The sequence below is a fragment of the Erythranthe guttata genome, chromosome 9, assembly GCF_056151865.1.
Source record: "Erythranthe guttata isolate IM_541 chromosome 9, IM_541, whole genome shotgun sequence".
Classification (NCBI taxonomy): domain Eukaryota; kingdom Viridiplantae; phylum Streptophyta; class Magnoliopsida; order Lamiales; family Phrymaceae; genus Erythranthe; species Erythranthe guttata.
In genome coordinates this window covers 11,464,830-11,485,717 of record NC_142541.1, presented here as the reverse complement: position 1 = coordinate 11,485,717, position 20,888 = coordinate 11,464,830, and the positions used below count along the sequence as shown (strand labels likewise).

Below are 20,888 nucleotides of genomic sequence, written 5' to 3'. Positions count from 1 at the left end.
GGGAATGGGAGGAAAAAATGGGTGCAACAGGCACTAATTAAAAAATTGACAAGTGTATATAAACCCTTTTTAATATATATATATATATATATATATATATATATATATATATATATATATATATATATATATATATATATATATATATATATATATATATATATATATATATTAAAAAGGGTTTATTAGGGATAACCCCATTGTTCATATTTTCTAATGAGGTAGATCCAATTAATTTTTCCCTTTTTGATATACACCCAAATATGCCAACTTGGCACAATATATTATTTAATTTCCCTTTAATACCCCTGCTTTATTTTTGAACGGCATTTATTTCCTTAACTACGTGATATGAGATTACTGATTCGTTGCCTAAAATCACGGAATAAAATTACGTGAGTATATTGGTGGTTTCATCGGTTTCATCTGCACTTGCGCCGCCACCAGCACCTCCACCGCCACCACCTCCGCCTTCAAGATCGTCACCTCCACCTAGACCTCGACCGGCACCACCTCCGCCTCCAAGGGTGTGACACTCGATTTAGGAGTGAAGCCAAGTAACTTAAATGGCCAATATCGTTGTTATCGTTGTTGGCCACCGGCGGCCGCCCCCGTCGAATTAGATCTATGGGATAGTATATTAAATGATATGGGATAGTCTATTAATATTAAAACACAAATCCTCCACCGTCACTTCACAGATCTAGGGTTTTGATGATTCTTCGGCCCATATTTTCGGTCCATAGTCGATTAACGAGATCCATGGTTGAATTAGATCTATGGGATAGTCTATTAAATGATACGGGATAGTCTATTGATATTAAAACATATATCCGTCGCCGTGACTTCTCAAATCTAGGGCTCTAATGATTTTTCGTCCCATAGTCGATTAACGAGATCCATAGTCGAATTAGATCAATGATATGGGATAGTCTAACAATATTAAAACACAAATCCGCCGCCATCACTTCTCAAATCTAGGATTTTGCATTTGCTCTTGCATTGACTTCATTTGGATCTCCACTTCCGGTGGAGTTGAAAAAAATCTCGACTTTGCAGTCCTTGTACTTGTACTTTTAATTCCAAGTCCTTTGCTCTCTCCGATAACTTTTTCGATCGCAGTTGAGATGGTTGTGCTTTCGTCACTTCCATCACGCATGGTCTCATCATAAACTCGCTCCAAATGAGCCTGAAATTGAATATCAAAAAAAAAATGTATGTACACAACATCTTAACATATTCAAAACCATATCCATATCCACACATCTCAACTACGTACTAGTTTAATATATCAAACGATAAATCGCATATGATAAACTAAAATATTCATATTAATAAACCACAACAGCATATCCATATCCATAGATTAGAAACGTATCCATATCCATAGATCCCAACTAAACACAACAACAATACCATTTGAACAATAAAATTGCATTACACTTACTGAAATGTGAAGTTGTTCGGGAGTTGTTGTCCCATTAAGCGATTCTCTGTATCTCCCTCCTCACTAATAGTTGGCCCGATTCCCCTCGACACATCATTGTCCATGTAGGCTTTCTTATACGTATCAAACACCGTAGGACTTTTGCCAATTTTTTTAAACAATAATAATAGATTATAAAGTAAGTAGGTATTTTAAACTTAAATAAATTAAATTATAGATCAAATCACTTACATGACTGTAAGAACAACTATTGATACTTGTTCGACCTCAATGGTGGTTTGTCGAGACTTTCTTTCGCAAGTCATTGCATTTATTTGATTTCAACTGTGAAAAATAGCACATAAATTAATACACTTTAATATATATAAATATGATCCATAAATTAAAAGTATAGAATATACATTCCCATCAACCCCAGGAGTAGAAATAGAATGAATAGTTTCTCCTAAGTTTGAGCATTGATCATATTTGGACGATTTGCCTTAGCAGTTGAAAGGTCTGGCGCTCTATCAAAAATTACCTTCAATCCTTTAGGTTTTTACATCTTTCCAACGACCATTCGCAGCCTCATTGAACCATTTCTTTGTAGCCTTATTTTCAGGAAGTTTCCAGGTTCCCTAACAGGCATAATGAAGATTTCATTGATTTGAAACAAAATAATTTAAATAACTTAATAAAATAAAATAAAAATTAACTTCAAATACTTTTGTTATCAATTTGGTCACTCTTCCTTTTCAATTATTTGGCCACCAATTAATTATTTTTACCGTCTCCAACAGTAATTTAACTGTCTTAGACAATAATATTAATAATATTATTGTTAGGGAAAATAATATTCATAATATTATTGTCCCAAACAGTAATATTACTGTCTGAGACAGTAATTTAGTAGCTAAGATAGTAATGTTAATTTAAATATTTTTTTCTAAGAAAAAAAAATTTCAAAAACAAAAAAACAAAGTCAACGTCGGAGACCGGCCGGAAAAAAATTTCAGGAAAAAACAAAGTTTTTCAGAAAAAATAAAAATAAAAAAATAAAGTCAACGCCGAATCTGGCCGGAAAAAAAAATTCAGAAAAAAAAATTATTTTCTGAAAAAAAAAAAATGGGGGTTAATGTGATATATTTGTTTAAATCCGGGATCAATGTGTAATATTAAGGAAGTTAGAGCATAATGGGTGGAGTTGATAAGAATTATATTATAGAGGGTATTTTAGACTAAAGACATTGGGATGGGTTTAATGGAGAGACTGTTTTTTTTGTGGACCAAAAAGTATTTAAGTCTCATGTGATGGGCCTTTTTGCCATTCGCCATATTAAATATACGTTACAGAAAAAAAAATACTAAGAGGGAGAGTCCTACTGCTGCTGCATTACCGTGTTGAAGGAGATGTTTATGAACATAAAACAATATATATATATATATATATATATATATATATATATATATATATATATATATATATATATATATATATATATATATATATATATATATATATATATATATATATATATATATATATATATATATATATATATATATATATATATATATATATATATTAGGGGTAATGGCAAATAGGCCCATGACAAGGACACTTAATTAAAAAAGAGACATCCAATTTTTTTTCTTTCAAATAAATCCACCCCATTCAAACTTATTTGCAAATAAGGAAAATCATTTTATATATACCAAAATTACCCCCAATTCATTGAAACCCAATTGAACTCCAATTTCATGATTTACACCCCAATTTAGCCCAATTTCATCAATTAACCAATTTTAACCCTAATTTCAATTTTGACCCCAATTTTAATCCTAATTCTTATCAATTCCACCCATTATGCTCTAACTTCCTTAATATTACACATTGACCCCGGATTTAAACAAATGTATCACATTAACCCCCCAATTTTTTTTTTTTTCAGAAAATATTTTTTTTCTGAAATGTTTTTTTTCCGGCCAGATTCCGGCGTTGACTTTTTTTTTTTCCTTAAATATTTTTGTTTAATTAATATTACTGTCTTGGCTGCTAAATTACTGTCTCCGGCAGTTATTTAACTGCCGGAGACAGTAATTTAGCTGTTAATTGACTTTTTTTTTCTTCAAAAATATTTTAATTAATATTACTGTATTCGTTGCTAAATTACTGTCTCCAGCAGTTATTTAACTGTTGGAGACAGTGATTTAACTGTTAATTGACTTTTTTATTCTTAAAAAACATATTTTTAATTAATATTACTGTATTCGTTTGCTAAATTACTGTCTCCAATAGTTATTTAACTGTCGGAGACAGTAATTTAACTGTTAATTGACTTTTTTTCATTTTTTTTCTTATAAAAAATATTTTAATCAATAGTACTGCCTTAGATGCTAAATTACTGTCTTCAACAGTAATTTAACTGTCTTCAACAGTAATTTAACTGTCTTACACAATAATATTAATAATATTACTGTTCGGAAAAAATAATATTAATAATATTACTGTTCGGAAAAATAATATTCATAATATTACTGTTCGGAAAAATAATATTCATAATATTACTGTCCCAAACAGTAGTATTACTGTCTGAGACAGTAATTTAGTAGCTAAAACAGTAATATTAATTAAAATATTTTTTTCTTCTAAGAAAAAAAAATTCAAAAAAAAAAGTCAACGCCGGAGACCGGCGATCAACGCCGGAATCTGGCCTGGAAAAAAATATTTCAGAAAAAAAATTATTTTCTGATATAAAAAAGTTTTGGGGGTTAATGTGATATATTTGTTAAAATCTGGGGTCAATGTGTAATATTAAGGAAGTTAGAGCATAATGGGTGGAATTGATAAGAATTATATTATTGAGGGTATTTTAGACTAAAGACATGGGATGGGTTTAATTGAGAGACTGTTTTTTTTGTGGACCAAAATGTATTTAAGTCCCATGTGATGGGCCTTTTTGCCATTTGCCCTAGATATTATATGTATACATATTCCGTTCCTGTATAAATAAACAAAATACGAGAGAGAGAAAGATAAAAAGGAGACAGAAAGAGAGAGAAGAACAACGAGAGAGAGAAAGAGAGAGAATTAAGAACGAGAGAGAAGAATGAGGATTGCTCCAGGTGTTGTACCGTCGGACGAAGAGCTGATTAATTGCTACCTGTTGAAAGTATCAATGGGGATTCCACTGCCATGGAATTGGATGTCGGAAAAAGAGATTTACGGCGAAACAGCAGATCCATGGGAAGTTCTTCAAGACGTTCATTGGGAAGATTTTCATTCCGAAACGAAATTCAAGCACGTCACGTACGTTCTTACCAAGTTATTACGAGTTAATGGTAAGACTCGTATCGCCAGAAGAACAAAATCGGGTACTTGGAAGGGACAAACGAGTGGCAAAGAAATTTACGATGAGTCATCGGGAAATTTAATCGGCTTGTCCAAGATGTTCACTTTTTACAAGAATAAACCTAAAGGCCGGAGCGGCGAAGAAGAAGAAGAACACGGTCACTGGATTATGCAAGAGTTTTCATTGGCCGGGGTTTGTTTGAATTTTGAGTTGAAGTTTAAAGATTACGCAATTTGTAGAATCACTAGGATGTTTCCAAAGGAAAACTAAAAGGAAAAGACAAAGAAGCAGCCGAAGATTAGCAGAAGACGAAGGAATCGAAGAAGATCGTGATGCGTTTTCCAAGATGCAGAAGATTGATTTGGATAATATAGAGTTCGATTTCGATATCGATATCGATGACATTACGTTGAAAGATTTCGGATGGAGTTAGGAGAAATTAGTTCTAGTTCTTAATTTTCGATTCGGATCAATTATTCAATGCAGCTTGATATTTTTTTTCGACCATTATTTCCGGTCTCTACCGTAAGCAATTATGTTTGAAATTAATCAAGAATTTGTTTTTTTCTTGATTGCATCTGTTTTATTGTTTAATATATATATATATATATATATATATATATATATATATATATATATATATATATATATATATATATATATATATATATATATATATATATATATATATATATCTTGAAACTACCAATAATTTCTGAAAAAATAAGGGAATGAATGAATGTGTAATTAGGGCAAACATATTATTTTAACTGAGGAGTGAAATCACTATCATGTGCCATGCACGTGTGTGTGTGTGTGTTTTTCCATCCAAGTTAATTAAAAAGGTTAATGGCATGACAAAATCGACAGGAAAATAGACACGTTGAGCACCAGCATTGTAACTCTAAACTACGCAGTAACAAAAATCGAATTTTTATTATTTTTTTTTTTTTGAGTAACAAAAATCGAATTGATGAGTGTTTTTGTTAGGGCTTAGGCTTCGACTTTGGGGATTTGATGCCAGAGGGGAATGAGTTGAGTGGGGCCGAATGAAAGATAATTGAAATAGGAGACGGGCGGGCATTTGGTAATTTCTACAGCTTGACCAAACACTTTCAGTGTTCCGGTTGAAAGCCGTAAACTAAAGTCGGAGCCACATTTGAACAATTTTACAAATTCAAGGGTAAATCGATATGATCGAGTAGAACATGGTAAAGTGATCCCGCCCCATAGCACAACGATGAAAAATAAAATTTAGCCCAAGCAAAAATCATGAAATAATTATATGTTCATTTCATATATAAATCTAAATATATTCATCCAACAATTCAATTAGAGCGCTAAACAAAACCAAAGTAGTGCATCGATAGATATATAGATAGATAGCTTACAGATAGATGCACGAATAGAAAACCTCAAAACTCGACATTATCAAAACCAATGAGCTCTGGGCATGTTATATTCTTTCCACATTTCCGCAAACGCAGTAATCCAACAAGTATGTCCTGTAAATGAAATGGAGTTGCACAGAATAATTATGTATTTATCTCCATGAGTGTAATTTGCGATTCTCTTTTACTACATCAGTGCAAAAGGCAGAGGTAATAAGTGGAGGAAGAAATAAATATGTAAAAAAACACACCTGGTGTGTGTCTTCATACGAAAGAAACGTTTCCCAGCCCTCATTTGCAGTGTAATCGCGGCGAACAAGCTGAACTTGTTCTGGCTTTATATTGTGGTGGATGTCCTGATTTTGTTAAGTAGAATATTAATTCGCTGCATATATAACCCGACCGAGCTAAAAGATCGATATAGCACGAATAATGCTCCAACTTGGGCGAAATTAGAGAATCTTTTCGATTCATTTCGTCGAAAATTTCACACCCTTTATCTAATAGCCCCGAGTGACTACACGCAGATAAGGCACCGAGGAAAGTTCTCGGCGAAAACTTCTCTCGCAGCATCCAAATTCCCGCATTTCGAGTACATATCTATCAACGCAAATGCGAGATTTACGTTGGATGATGATAGTACATGTTTTTTCCCACTTCCTCGTGTCCGAAAATCTCTACATATCATTACCTTCATTCATTAGCAAAAGATCACAAAACACGCAGATAAAACACTACCCATGGTATCACTTTCAGGCAGCAGATTTTTGTCGAGCATCGTCGTAAATAAATTGAGGGCGTCTTCGGATGATCCGAGTTTAGCATATCCAGAAATCAAACAAGTCCAGCAAAAAACCAAATTTCTGTCAGGCATATCATCAAACACCTGGCGTGCTGAACTCAAATCCCTAACCACCTTGGCATAAACCATAAGCAAGCCATTGCAAACGAAAGAATCAGACACGAAAGCCGATTTCAGTAAACGGAAGACCCTGACGGCGAAATTCGAATGGTAGTGGCCGATGAGACGAGTGGCAATCAGATTTTTAATGAGTTTAAATTCAGAACGAATTATCCGTTTTTTTAGGAATAATAGGATTCCATTCATCTCATGACAACTGGACTATTTAATTAATTCTTAAATCTATTTAACTATTAAACTTACATAGTTGTAAATTTAGGTTCAATGTTATTGATAAACTAACGACAAAAGGAAATGAATTATTGATACACATGTTTTGTTACTTTTTTTTTCTTTTTAAGAAAAAAAAAACTAAGAAAAAGGGCTGATAGAAAATGGTAGTGGCCGATGAGATTGCTCTTACATATTTGGTTGCCGCCAAATATGTAAGAGGCGAAGTTGAATCGACTGAGTGACTGAGTTTCCGAGGAATGCAGAGGAAACGAGGGTAGTGTGAAAAGAACCCAGCTTTTGCGCGCCAAGTGGAATCGGAAAGATGGTGGTGCATCAACAAAAGCTTTGCTCCTAATTTTGCCGGGACATTAGCTTAAATACTGCACAAATCATAATTTTATTCTGTGAAACCTTTTTAATCTCACGACAAGTGGACAATTTAATTAAGGCCTGCAGATATATGCAAGCCTAATTTTTTAGGGGTCTTAAGATATAGGTCCCTGGTGACAAAACTTATTAGAACTAAATGACAAGTCTAACTATTAGTCATAGAGACAACATAGAGTTACATGGTAGAGACAACATAGAGTTACATGGTGACACGTTGTTCCAATAGAGTTCAAACGGACTATTACTTTTAGTAATGGTAGAGACAACATATAGTTAGGGGGTGACATGGCTCCTCCAACATTTCTTAAATCACTCATAGAGCTATGTTGTCTCTAGTCTCTACCACTTCTTGAAACTATTAGTCAGTATGAATAACATATCTACTACATTATCCCATTAGAGTTTATAACTATATTTCAGGGGTAAGTGCAATTATCGATACCACAGGGACCTTAAAATTATTTTATCGTACCTGAGGGATGTGGGTGTAATTTACCCTATTTTCAATGAGTTTAAAATCAGAACGGATTGTCCGTTCTTTTAGGAATAATAGGATTCCATTCATCTCATGACAACTGAACTATTTGATTAATTCTTAAATCTATTTGACTATTAAAGTCACCAGACTTCTTCGACTCTACACCCAGTGATAAACACCGGGTGGTCTTCTGGTGCCACGTGTCATTTTTTGTATTTTATAATATATTCCCCCGCTAGGGTTTACTTTTAGGGATTTTAGAAAAAAAAAAAAACACGTTGCAGCAGAAGATCCACCCCGTGTTTATCACCGAGTGTAGGATCGAAGGAGCCAACTTTTTCTTTTTCAAAAAAAAAATTTTTGCCGCCGGTCTCAGGCATCGACTTTTCAAAATAGGAGCATACTTTAATATGCTCTAATAGCACCCTTAACTTAATTTAACCTCAATTTGACCACAAATTTCACAAATTATTCAATTTTGACTCAAAACATTTCTTTTTCAAAAAAAAAATTTTGCCGCCAGATTCGAGCGTTGAATTTTCAATTTTTTTTTTCTTCCGGATTTTTTCGCCGGTTTCCGGCGTTGATTTTTTTTTCCTCTCTTTTTTCTTTTCTTTTCTTCCGGATTTTTTCGCTGGTTTCCGGTGTTGACTATTTTAAGTGTTTTTTTAAAATTTTTTTTTTTTTTTTTTTTTTTTTTTTTACGTCCGACGCTAAACGTTGACCGTATTTGTCCTGTCACTGACAGTAAATTAACGTAATTATACCGTCAATGACAGTTAATTAACGTAATTGTACTGCCGTTGACAATACATTTATGTAATTGTTCTGCCGTTTACAGTAAATTAACGTAATATTATTATTTTTTATTTTTGTTATTTTTTTATTTTGTTTGATTTGTTGACAAGTCAACGTAATCATATTACTGTCATTGACAGTAAAATAACTTTAAACACAATAATATTACTGTCAACAACATCAATATTATTATTTTTTTGGGTTTTTTATTTTGTTTGAGTTATTAACGGAGTAACGTAATAATATTACTGTCTATTATTGTAATATTACGGTGGTTGACGATAATATTACTGTTGTTATAGTAATATTGCTGTCAACTACATCAATATTATTATTCTGTTTGGATTTTTTTTGTTTGTTTGAGTTATTCGCGGAGTAACATAATAATATTACTGTATATTATTGTAATATTATTGTGGTTGACGGTAATATTACTCTTGTTATAGTGATATTACTGTCACTCACAGTAATATTAACTCTTTTGGCTTTTTATTATGTTTACATTGGTTGAACGGTCAACATAGTAATATTACTCTATTACACAATAATAATGAGTTTTGTAGTGTTAATATTATTGTGCTATAGATTAATATAGCAATATTACTGTGTTAAACTGTAGTTTAGTTAATTTTACTGTGTTTAACAGTAATATAGTTAATATTACTGTCAATCACAACAATATTGTTGTTTAAACGGAAAAAAAAATGTTACAGAAAAAAAATCGAAAAAAGTCAACGCCGGAGACCGCCGGGAAAAAAAAATTAAAATTGTTTTTTTTCTTTAAACGAAAATGTTTTTGGTCAAAATTGAATAATTTGTGAAATTTGGGGTCAAATTGAGGTTAAATTGGGATGAAATTGGAGCATATTAAAGTATGAGGCCATATTCTAGTCTTTTACAAAAATCTGAACCATGTGTGAACTTATTTGTAAGAGTTTTTTGCCTCGATCTCTTTATGAATATATATATATATATATATATATATATATATATATATATATATATATATATATATATATATATATATATATATATATATATATATATATATATATATATATATATATATATATATATATATTAAAAATCAGATATCATAATGATCGGAATTTTGAATGAAAAGTTGTTCCAAAATCGCAAAATCTCCAATCAAAATTGACGGAATTCAGTGTTTTTTTCAATATCTACCCATGAATTTATGTGCTAGGAGATTTCCTTTAAATAAAATTGAAAAAATAATTAAATGAAATAAAGGAATAAAAAGGGTTATTGAAGTCTATAGCAGCCGAGAAAGAAGATTAAAAGTCTTCACAAACGACTCCAATCTCTCATATTGGCCGAACAAACAGTTGCTCGAAGGGAAGTAATTCGGGGTATTGGCGCCAACGCAGTCGAGTGCAATGGATTCAAGAAGGGGAGAGGAATACGAGGTTTTTTCACTCCAAGGCCACTATCAGGAGATGTACAAACCGAGTGGATCGTCTTAAAGATACTGAGGGAATTTGGAAAGAGAAAGATGAGGACATTGAGAATATTATTTCTAATTATTTCGAGCACATCTTCAAGTCCACAAATCCGAGAGAGGATGAAATAGATGAGGTGTTGGCGAGTGTCGAGACCAGAATTTCCAGGGAAGCTAGTCAACTTATGTCAAAGCCTTTTACTTCGGATGAGGTAAACCGAGCCATTTCTCAAATGGCTCTTCTTAAATCCCCGGGCCTGGATGGTTTACCCTTTGTTTTTTTCACTAAATATTGGCATTTGTTAGGGTCCGATGTTCTTCCTCGTGTGCTTGAATTCCTGAATCACCGCAAACTTCCCCCAGACCTAATTCCACTTTTATTGTTTTAATCCCGAAGGTGAAAAACCCGGAAAAAATCACTGATTATCGACCTATAAGCCTTTGCAACGTTATTTATAATTGGGTCGAAAGTCTTAGCCAATTCTCTGAAATTGGTTTTAAATGACTTGATCTCCCCTACTTAGTCTGCCTTTGTTCTAAAACATTTAATTTCTAATAACGTTCTCGTTGCTTTTGAGATCAATCATTTCATTAAATTGGGCTCTAATACATGGCTATTAAATTGGACATTAGTAAGGCATACGATCGGATTGAATGGTTTTTCTGCAAGAGATTATTTCTCGTTTTGGAATCCCCTCTCGCTTTATTGATCTTATTATGTTGTGCTGAGGCTCTCATTTTCGTTTTTATTTAATGGTACGCAGTTTGGCGGTGTCATTCCCTCGAGAGGGCTTCGGCAGGGCGACCCGCTCTCGCCGTACCTGTTTATCTACTGTGATGAGGCTCTTATTGCAATGATTGCAAATGCCACTGTTAGAGGAGCATTCCAAGGCGTCCGTGTCTCCCAAACAACTCCGATGGTGTCTAGCTTGTGCTTTGCCGACGACACTCTTATTTCCGGACATGCTACTGAGGAATATGCTGCTGTTTTGAAAGAAATTCTCATCAAGTATGCCAGAGTTTCCAGGCAGGAGATTAATCATGAGAAATCTACGATGACTTTTAGTCCGACTACCCGGCTGTCCTGTAGAAATGCCATTAACCAAATCCTAGGCTTCCGAATTGTGGACCATCGTGACAAATATTTGGGGATGCCGGCGTCCGTTGGAAAAACCAAAAAAGAGATATTTGCCTATTTACGAGACCGTGTGTGGTTGAAGATCAAGGGTTGTGGGAAGAAACAACTCTCCAAAGCGGGCAAGGAAGTTTTGATCAAAGCAGTCCTACAGGCTATCCCGACTTACAAGATGAGCTGTTTTCTTCTCCCCGAAGGACTTATTAATGAAATTGAAATGGCAATCAGACGATTTTGGTGGGGAAATGGAGAGAATAAGGGCATGGCCTGGTTGTCGTGGGGGGAGATGTGCAAAGCTAAGGCTGTCTCTTTAACGCTGACGTGGGATCTCGACCATCCACCACTTGGAGAAGCATTTGGAAGATTATTCCGTTTGTGAAGATGGGCCTCCGTAGAAGAATTGGAAGTGGTCTCGACACATCTATATGGGGTGATCCATGGCTTCGAGGGGGAGGTGGGTTTAAGGTTTTCACCTGGCGTCCAAGTAACTTCGCTTTTCCGGATAGGGTCTCAGATTTAATCGAGTCGAATACAAATTCTTGCAATATGCAACTGATAAATGATGTTTTTTGGCTGGTGAACGTCGAACGTATCTTGGCTATTCCGGTGGGCAACGGGTATGGGAAGGACATTTTGTATTGTATATTGTTTTGTCTAATAAAAAATTACTTATCAAACTTAATTCATTCTACTATGATTTAAAATTAAAATTATAAATATTATATATTGTAATTGTTTTACAATTTTTAGACCAATAGACAATGTGTCCTACATTAAATCTTGCAATAGATGTCGGAGCAATCTGCCATGCAACTCATCAATTGATCGCTCTCTCTCAAACAAATATTGTAAAAAGTGTAAAACCATAATTTAAATATATATATATATATATATATATATATATATATATATATATATATATATATATATTAAAGGGTAAATGACAAATAGGCCCATGACAAGCACATCCAACTTTTTTGTCTTTCAAATAAATCCAGCTCATTCAAACTTATTTGCAAATAAGGAAAATCCTTTTATATATACCAATATTACCCCCAATTCATTGAAACCCAATTCAAAGAAGTCCAGCAAAATACCAAATTTATGTCAGGCATATCATCAAACATATGGCGTGCTGACCTCAAATCCCTAACCACCTTGGCATAAACCATAAGCAAGCCATTGCAAACAAAAGAATAAGACACGAAAGCCGATTTCAGGACATGGCAGTGCACTTGGCGCACGCGATCCACACCGGCACCGCCATCTCTAGAGCACGCCTTGAGGAGAAAAGAAAACGTCAACTCGTTGGGCCAGCACTCTGATGATTGCGTTGAAAGGGAAGATATTAGGTTGCCGCAGTAGGCGGAAGACCCTGATGGCGAAATTCGAATGGTAGTGGCCGATGAGACGAGTGGCGATGAGATTGCTCTGGTGCGCATTGAGGCGGAAAATGCGAGCGTGGAGTTGGAGGAGGTGAGTGCATGGGATGCGGCCTTGTAAGAGGCGGGAGAGATCGTTCGCCGGCGCCCAAGTTGAATCGACTGAGTGACTGAGTTTTCCCAACATTTCTTAAATCACCCATAGCGCTATGTTGTCTCTAGTCTCTACCATTTCTTGAAACTAATAGTCAGTTAGAACTCTACCGGAATAACGTATCTACTACATTATCCCATTAGAGTTTCTAACTATGTTTTCAGGGGGTAAGTGTAATTATCGATACCACAGGGACCTTAAAATTATTTCATCATACCTGAGGGGTGTGGGTGTAATTTACCCTATTTTTAATGAGTTTAAAATCAGAACGGTTGTCCGTTTTTTTAGGAATAATAGGATTCCATTCATCTCATGACAACTGGACTATTTGATTAATTCTTAAATCTATTTAACTATTAAAGTCACCAGACTTCTTCGACTCTCCACCCGGTGATAAACACCGGGTGGTCTTCTGGTGCCACGTGTCATTTTTTGTATTTTATAATATATTCCCCCGCTAGGATTTACTTTTAGGGATTTTAGAAAAAAAAAAAAAAAAAAGAACACGTTGCAGCAGAAGATCCACCCAGTGTTTATCACCGAGTGTAGGGTCGAAGGAGCCAACTTACCATGGTTGTACATTTAGGTTCAAGATTATTGATAAACTAACGACAAAAGGAAATAAATTACTGATGCACATGTTTTGTTACTCTTTTTTTTTTATTTGCTTTATAAGAAAAAAAAAAACTAAGAAAAATGGTTGATAGAAACAAAGAAGAAGAAAGAAAGTAATAAATAAAAAGTTTATTTGAGAACTAAATAATAAAGGAAAAAAGAAAAAAATAAATAATTTAACTGTTAATTAGAAAAAAAAATATTTTCTTAAAAAAAATATTTTCTTAAAATATTTTCCCAAAAACCGCCCGTTCAACGCCGGAATCTGGCCGGAAAAAAAAAATAGAAAAAAAATTGTTTTCTTAAAAAAAATATTTTTGTAAAAAGTTATTAAAATGGGGGTTAATGTGATATATTTGTTTAAATCCGGGGTCAATGTGTAATATTAAGGATGTTAGAGTAGAATGGATGGAATTGATAAAAATTATATTATGGAGGGTTTATTGGACTAAAGACATCGAGATGGGTTTATTTAAAAAAAAGTTTTTTTTTTTTTTTTTTTGTGAACCAATGTGCATTTAAGTCCCTTGTCATGTTTCTTTTTGTCATTTGCCCTTAAAAAAATGGGTCTATTAGATATAACCCCCTTAAACATTCAAATAATAGGGGTGGATCCAAATTTAAATTTGCCATTTTGATAAAAACCCAAACTTTTCTAAATTACATAATTACCCTCAATCAAATCCCACAAATCCCGTTACTTTACCTTTTGAAATAATATCAAATCTCTCCCTATTTTCCCGTTAAAACACTATCACCACAAAACCACTATCAAAAAAACTGCAAAACCTCTCAAAACCAGGAATTTGCACGGCCGTGGATCGGCGATTTTTCTGCACTCCGACCAAGCCTCCGTAGGTACGTCGTCGCCACTCGCTGAATCGCTATCATCCATCGATTTGTTGATATGTTTTGGCTAAATCGACTATCACGTTTGTGTAATTGCAGATCTGTTATAATCGCATACCGAATTCGAGCACTAAATCAGTGATATTGCAACAATTGATGGGCAGGACATCCACCAGAAGTGATATTGTCGTTGGCCGCCGTCGCCGCCGCCGTCACTGCTCCAATCTAGGGTTACTCAAATCTAGGGTTTTGATAATTCTTCGGCCCATAGTTGATTAACGAGATGCATAGTCGAATTACATATGTATTAATATACTATCCCGTATCATTTAATAGACTATCCCACTGGTATAATTTTACTATGGATCTCGTTAATCGACTATGGGCCGAAGAATCATCAAAACCCTAGATTTGAGAAGTGACGGCGGCCGATTTGTGTTTTAAAATTAATAGACTATCTCATATATTTTAATAGACAATCCCATGTATCTAATTCGACTATGGGTTTAGTTATTTGACTATTGGGCCGAAGAATCAACAAAATCCTAGATCTGATAAGTGATGGCGGCGGATTTGTGTTTTAATATTGTTAGACTATCCCATATCATGTAATAGACTATCTCGTTGATCTAATTCGACTATGGATCCGTTAATCGACTATGGATCCCGTATTATTCAACCACATAGTATATTAATAATTTCAATATAGTACATGAATCTGCTATGATAGTATATTACGGTTATAGTAGTGATATGAAATTGTGTTACAAACAATATACCACTGAAATGACAAGAACATTGAGAACAAAACCAACGTAAAGTATTCCAACATAACCAATAAAATAGTACATTAATAATCTCATAATTTCAATCTAGGGTTTTGATAAAATACTTAAAACACATCATAACACAATCAAACCAATATGTCGAGTTAAAAAACTCTAGTACATTAATATTCTCATAATAGTATAATAAAATGATAATGGTACTATCATACGGTATTCATAATAGTATACTACTGTATTACAACGGTTTAGCACTTAACCGACGTTACCGAGCCATTACATCGTAAACACCTCTTTATAGCAACCAACCCACCAAACCTCAACAAAATCGCCATCGAGAAAACCTAAAATCATGAAACAAAATTAAAAATGCAGAATACTAAAAAATGATTAAATAGACTGCAAATACATTTGAATGACAATACATTAATATCATCAAAAATAAACTTAAAATGCAAAATCCATACACTAAATAAAAAAAGACTACGAAATATATTTTAATGTACTACCGAGCACACTAAAATCGACTATTGTAAACAAATAAACCAACTATCAATATGGATCAAACTCATGAACTCGACCACAGCAGACATTTATTTCGATTATTGCATAAACCAACTACGACGTTCATATAAAACAACTCTGGTCCGACTGCGTGAACCATCCTCTTCTAACTTTGTGAATCCTCTTCCAAACAAACATCATCAGCCAAAAATAACGATGTATATGTGACAACGTAATTTTGTTAAAAAACGTTCTACTTAATAGAATCAAGTATCAACACAACTCTTAAAAATGTCTAACCACGGTACACGACAACCCTGGACATACAGCGAAAATAAAAAACGAAAAAAACGCATTTCATACCCGCTTAACAACGTACAACAATGAACGCTCAAATCCGATCCTATTTCCACGCCGGTGAAAAAATCTTCAAAGACGATAGAAAAACGATGAAACGCTGGAGAAAATCTTCAAAACAGATTGTACACGATTTGATAGAAACGGCCAATAAACTCACGTAAATTTATTCCGTGATTTTAGGCAACGTATCAGCAAATCTCATATCACGTAGTTAAGGAAATAAATACCGTTCAAAAATAAAACAGGGGTATTAAAGGGAAAATATATAATATATTTTGCCAAGTTGGCAAAATTTGGGTGTATCTCAAAAAGGGAAAAATTAATTGGATCTACCTCATTAGAAAATATGAACAAGGGGGTTATCCCTAATAAACCCTAAAAAATATGGGTTAATCTCAAAAAGCCCTATGACAAGGGCACTTAATTAAAAAAAAGACATCCAACTTTTTTGTCTTTCAAATATTTCCAGCTCATTCAAACTTATTTGCAAATAAGGAAAAACCTTTTATATATACCAAAATTACCCTCAATTCTTTGAAACCAAATTCAACTCCAATTTCATGATTTACACCATAATTTAGCTCAATTTCATTAACTAACCAATTTTGACCATAATTTCAATTTAGACCCGCCACCACCGGAGACCGCCGATCAGCCGCCGTTTACCGCTGGAGACCGGCGTTAACTTTTTCTTTTTCTTTTTTTTCTGAATTTTTTTTCATGTAGGTCAACCAACGTTGACCGCCGGGTCTCCGGCGTTGAATTTTTTTTTTTTTAATCATGGTATTTTGAGACTATACAAAAAATCATGTTTCTCCGTTATTTCTATCAATTCTCTAATTTCTCTCCTTTTCTCTCTGTCGCATTTTTTTTCCTCCACGTCTCCCCTTTCTCTAAACCATTTCTATCACTCGTCTTTTTGCAACGGGCGGCAATAAGCGGAGGAGTATATGACGGTATCGACGCGTGGCCGCGGCGAGGAGGATTAGAGTGGCAACACCCTTTCCTCTTGATCCAAAGCCTAACCCAAATGCTTCTCTTGTTTCTACTTCCGATCCAGATTCTGCCGCGCCCTGCACATAGATTTGACTGTATAATATTTAGTAATTAGTCATAATTTTTAGGGTTAAATACATTTTGCACTCTGTACTATAGCTACTGTGGCATTTGCCCCCGTTACTATCAAATGTGACAAAACAACCCCTACAGTTAGCAATCGTTAATCTTTTTGTTCATACGAGATGATGTGGCACATTGATTTTTTGTGTGTGTGTTTGATTTTTTTTTTTTTTTTTTATGGAAATGAGGTGGAAAATTACCCGAAAATGTTACGGCTGATTTTATAATTAATGGAAAATGGGAGGAAAGAATGTGTGCATCAAGCAATATTTTAAAAACTGGCTGATGTATAATATAATAATAAAAAAGGCTCATCAGGGGTGGAAATATAATTATCCAGAAATGTTAGGGCTGATTTTATAATTAAAGGACAATGGGAGGAAAGCATGGGTGCTGCAAGCAATATTTGAAAAATTGATAGGTGTATAACATAATAATTAAAAGGCTTGCAAGGGGTGGTAATGTAATTATCTGAAAATGTTAGCGCTGATTTTAGAAATAAAGGAAAATGGGAGGAAAGAATGGGTGCAACAAGAAATATTTTAAAAATTGACAGGTGTACAATATAATAATAAAAATGGCTTGCAGGGGGTGGAAATGTAATTATTTGAAAATATTAGGGCTGATTTTATAATTAAAGGAAAATGGGAGAGAAGAATGGGTGCAACAAGCAATATTTTAAAAATTGACAGCTGTATAATATAATAATAAAAAGGACTTGCAAGGGGTGGTAATGAAATTATCCGAAAATGTTACGGCTGATTTTATAATTAAAGGTAAATGGGAGGAAAGAATGGGTGCAACAAGGATATTTTAGACTAAAAAAATTTGGGGGTTAATGTGATATATTTGTTTAAATCCGGGGTCATGTGTAATATTAAGGAAGTTAGAGCGTAATGGGTGGAATTGATAAGAATTATATTATGGCGGGTATTTTAAACTAAACACATTGGGATATGTTTAATTGAGAGACTGTTTTTTTTTTTGGACCAAAATACATTTAAGTCCCATGTGATGGGCCTTTTTGACATTCGCCCTATATTAAATATACGTTACAGAAAAAAATACTAAGAGGGAGAGTCCTATTACTGTTGCATTACCGTGTTGAAGGAGATGTTTATATATATATATATATATATATATATATATATATATATATATATATATATTCCGTTCCTGTATAAATAAAGAGTTAATTGCATAGACCCCCTGTGTTATTTCTCGGAAGCAAAAAACCCCCCGGAAAAAAAAAATTAGCATATGACCCCCTATGTTGTGTTTTAGTCAGCCCACCGCCCCTTTGTGTGCACTGGCTCGTTGACTTACGTGAAATGACAGAATTGCCCTTAATAAAAAATAAAGAAAAAAAGATTCTTTAAATTAAAAAAAAAAAAAAAAAAATCACCGGATTCGGTAAATATATCAGATGGGGTTCATTTGGGAGCTCCGATGCAACCTACAAACGCGTACAAATGAAGCTTCGTCTATACGAAATGGCATTAAACACATGGTCGGATTGGTTGGAAATAAACATCAATCGGACCAAAACGAAGTCGTTCTTCACTAGCCTCTCCCCCGGTCACTTTCACTTGTGGTGGCGGCGCCGCCACCATCAGCCCATGGTGGAGGCCACCGCCGAAGACCACGGTCGCCATGGACGGCGGCACGAATTCCTTCGCCATGGGGTTCAATTTCGAGAGCATTTCCTCCAAATCCCTCATCTCCCTCTTGAACCCCTCTCCTCCATCATCGCCGCCCCCGTTAACTTTCACCTCCTCCACGTGCTGACGGCCGTCGTCGCCGCCGCCGCCGTTAATTGTGTTTTCCAGCTGATGATGGTGGTGGCCGTTGGATACTTTCTGCTGGGCCAGGTTTTCCGTTTAATTTGCCCGGAAAACACTTGCCCCTTTCGAATCTACTTCGAACGCAAAGTTCTTGAAGAACTTCGAAGAAACCTCTGCTTCCAAGGATGACCGCCACTGAGGCCGCCGCCGCACGAAGATGAAGAAAACTCATTTTCTGGGCCTCCATTTTCTCCGTTCAATCTCACCGACCACGAGCCGCACACCTCCGCCGCGGCATGCCTCAATTGGAAGAAGATCTGAAAATGTAGTGGTGTTGGGGTGATAAGCAGCGGTGGCCTGAACGCTCCGACTTGGGTTGAATTCAGTTGTGAGTTGGATGGGTGGAGTGGTTCGGTGGTGGGTTGGGGGAGGGGGAGGCGGGGATGGAGGAAGGGGGGTGGGGATGGAGGAAGGGGAGTGGTTCAATTATTTGGGGAAGAAGATTTATTCTTTTTTTTTTTTTCCTGTATTCTTTATATTTGTTTTGACAATTTTGATAATTACAATTTAGTCCTATAACTTTAGATTATTTATAATTAAATCAATCTGGGTTTTTTTCCTCTTACAAAGGGGTTTTTATGTCTTTTCCTGTCCTAAAATGTCATAAAACGCACGCCCAGCTGCATGAACCGCGAGTGTATCCCACGAATCGCTCGTAGGGTTCTTATTGTCATTGACTTCCTTTCATAGGGGGGTATTTGCTAATTTTTTTATCAGAGGGGGTTTTTTGACAATTAGACATTTCACAGGGGAGCCGAGTGCAAATACCCCTATAAATAAACCAAATACGAGAGAGAGAAAGATTAAAAAGGAGACAGAAAGAGAGAGAAGAACGAGAGAGAGAGAGAACGAGAGAAAAGAACGAGAGAGAGAAAGAGAGAGAATTAAGAACGAGAGAGAAGAATGAGGATTGCTCGAGGGTTTGTACCGTCGGACGAAGAGCTGATTAATTGCTACCTGTTGAAAGTATCAATGGGGATTCCACTGCCATGGAATTGGATGTCAGAAAAAGAGATTTACGGCGAAACAGCAGATCCATGGGAAGTTCTTCAAGACGTTCATTGGGAAGATTTTCATTCCGAAACGAAATTCAAGCACGTCACGTACGTTCTTACCAAGTTATTACGAGTTAATGGTAAGACTCGTATCGCCAGAAGAACAAAATCGGGTACTTGGAAGGGACAAACGAGTGGCAAAGAAATTTACGATGAGTCATCGGGAAATTTAATCGGCTTGTCCAAGATGTTCACTTTTTACAAGAATAAACCTAAAGGCCGGAGCGGCGAAGAAGAAGAAGAACACGGTCACTGGATTATGCAAGAGTTTTCATTGGCCGGGGTTTGTTTGAATTTTGAGTTGAAGTTTAAAGATTACGCAATTTGTAGAATCACTAGGATGTTTCCAAAGGAAAACTAAAAGGAAAAGACAAAGAAGCAGCCGAAGATTAGCAGAAGATGAAGGAATTGAAGAAGATCGTGATGCGTTTTCCAAGATGCAGAAATTGATTTGGATAATATAGAGTTCGATTTCGATATCGATATCGATGACATTACGTTGAAAGATTTCAGACGGAGTTAGGAGAAATTTGTTCTAGTTCTTAATTTTCGATTCGGATCAATTATTCAATGCAGCTTGATATTTTTTTTCGACCATTATTTCCGGTCTATACTGTAAGCAATTATGTTTGAAATTAATCAAGAATTTGTTT

General features: G+C 34.9%; 1 protein-coding gene and 1 pseudogene across 2 annotated transcripts; one reads left to right on the top strand and one right to left on the bottom strand.

Annotated features, from left to right (window-relative positions):
• Positions 1-6,047: 6,047 nt before the first annotated feature.
• On the bottom strand, positions 6,048-7,278 carry LOC148768090 (pentatricopeptide repeat-containing protein At1g59720, chloroplastic/mitochondrial-like; annotated as a pseudogene). The gene is made up of 2 exons (XR_016033381.1): positions 6,422-7,278; positions 6,048-6,284 (listed from the first exon to the last, which is right to left on the bottom strand). The product of XR_016033381.1 is annotated as a pentatricopeptide repeat-containing protein At1g59720, chloroplastic/mitochondrial-like (transcript).
• A 12,874-nt stretch (positions 7,279-20,152) lies between these two features.
• LOC148768089 (NAC domain-containing protein 83-like) lies at positions 20,153-20,596 on the top strand. Its single transcript, XM_088822765.1, has one exon. The coding sequence runs from the start codon at positions 20,153-20,155 to the stop codon at positions 20,594-20,596; it is 444 nt and encodes a 147-aa protein (XP_088678891.1).
• The last annotated feature ends 292 nt before the right edge of the window (positions 20,597-20,888 follow it).

Excerpts from the sequence above, each read along its gene's own strand:
- LOC148768089 (XM_088822765.1), top strand. The coding sequence starts at position 20,153 with ATGGGGATTCCACTGCCATGGAATTGGATGTCAGAAAAAGAGATTTAC.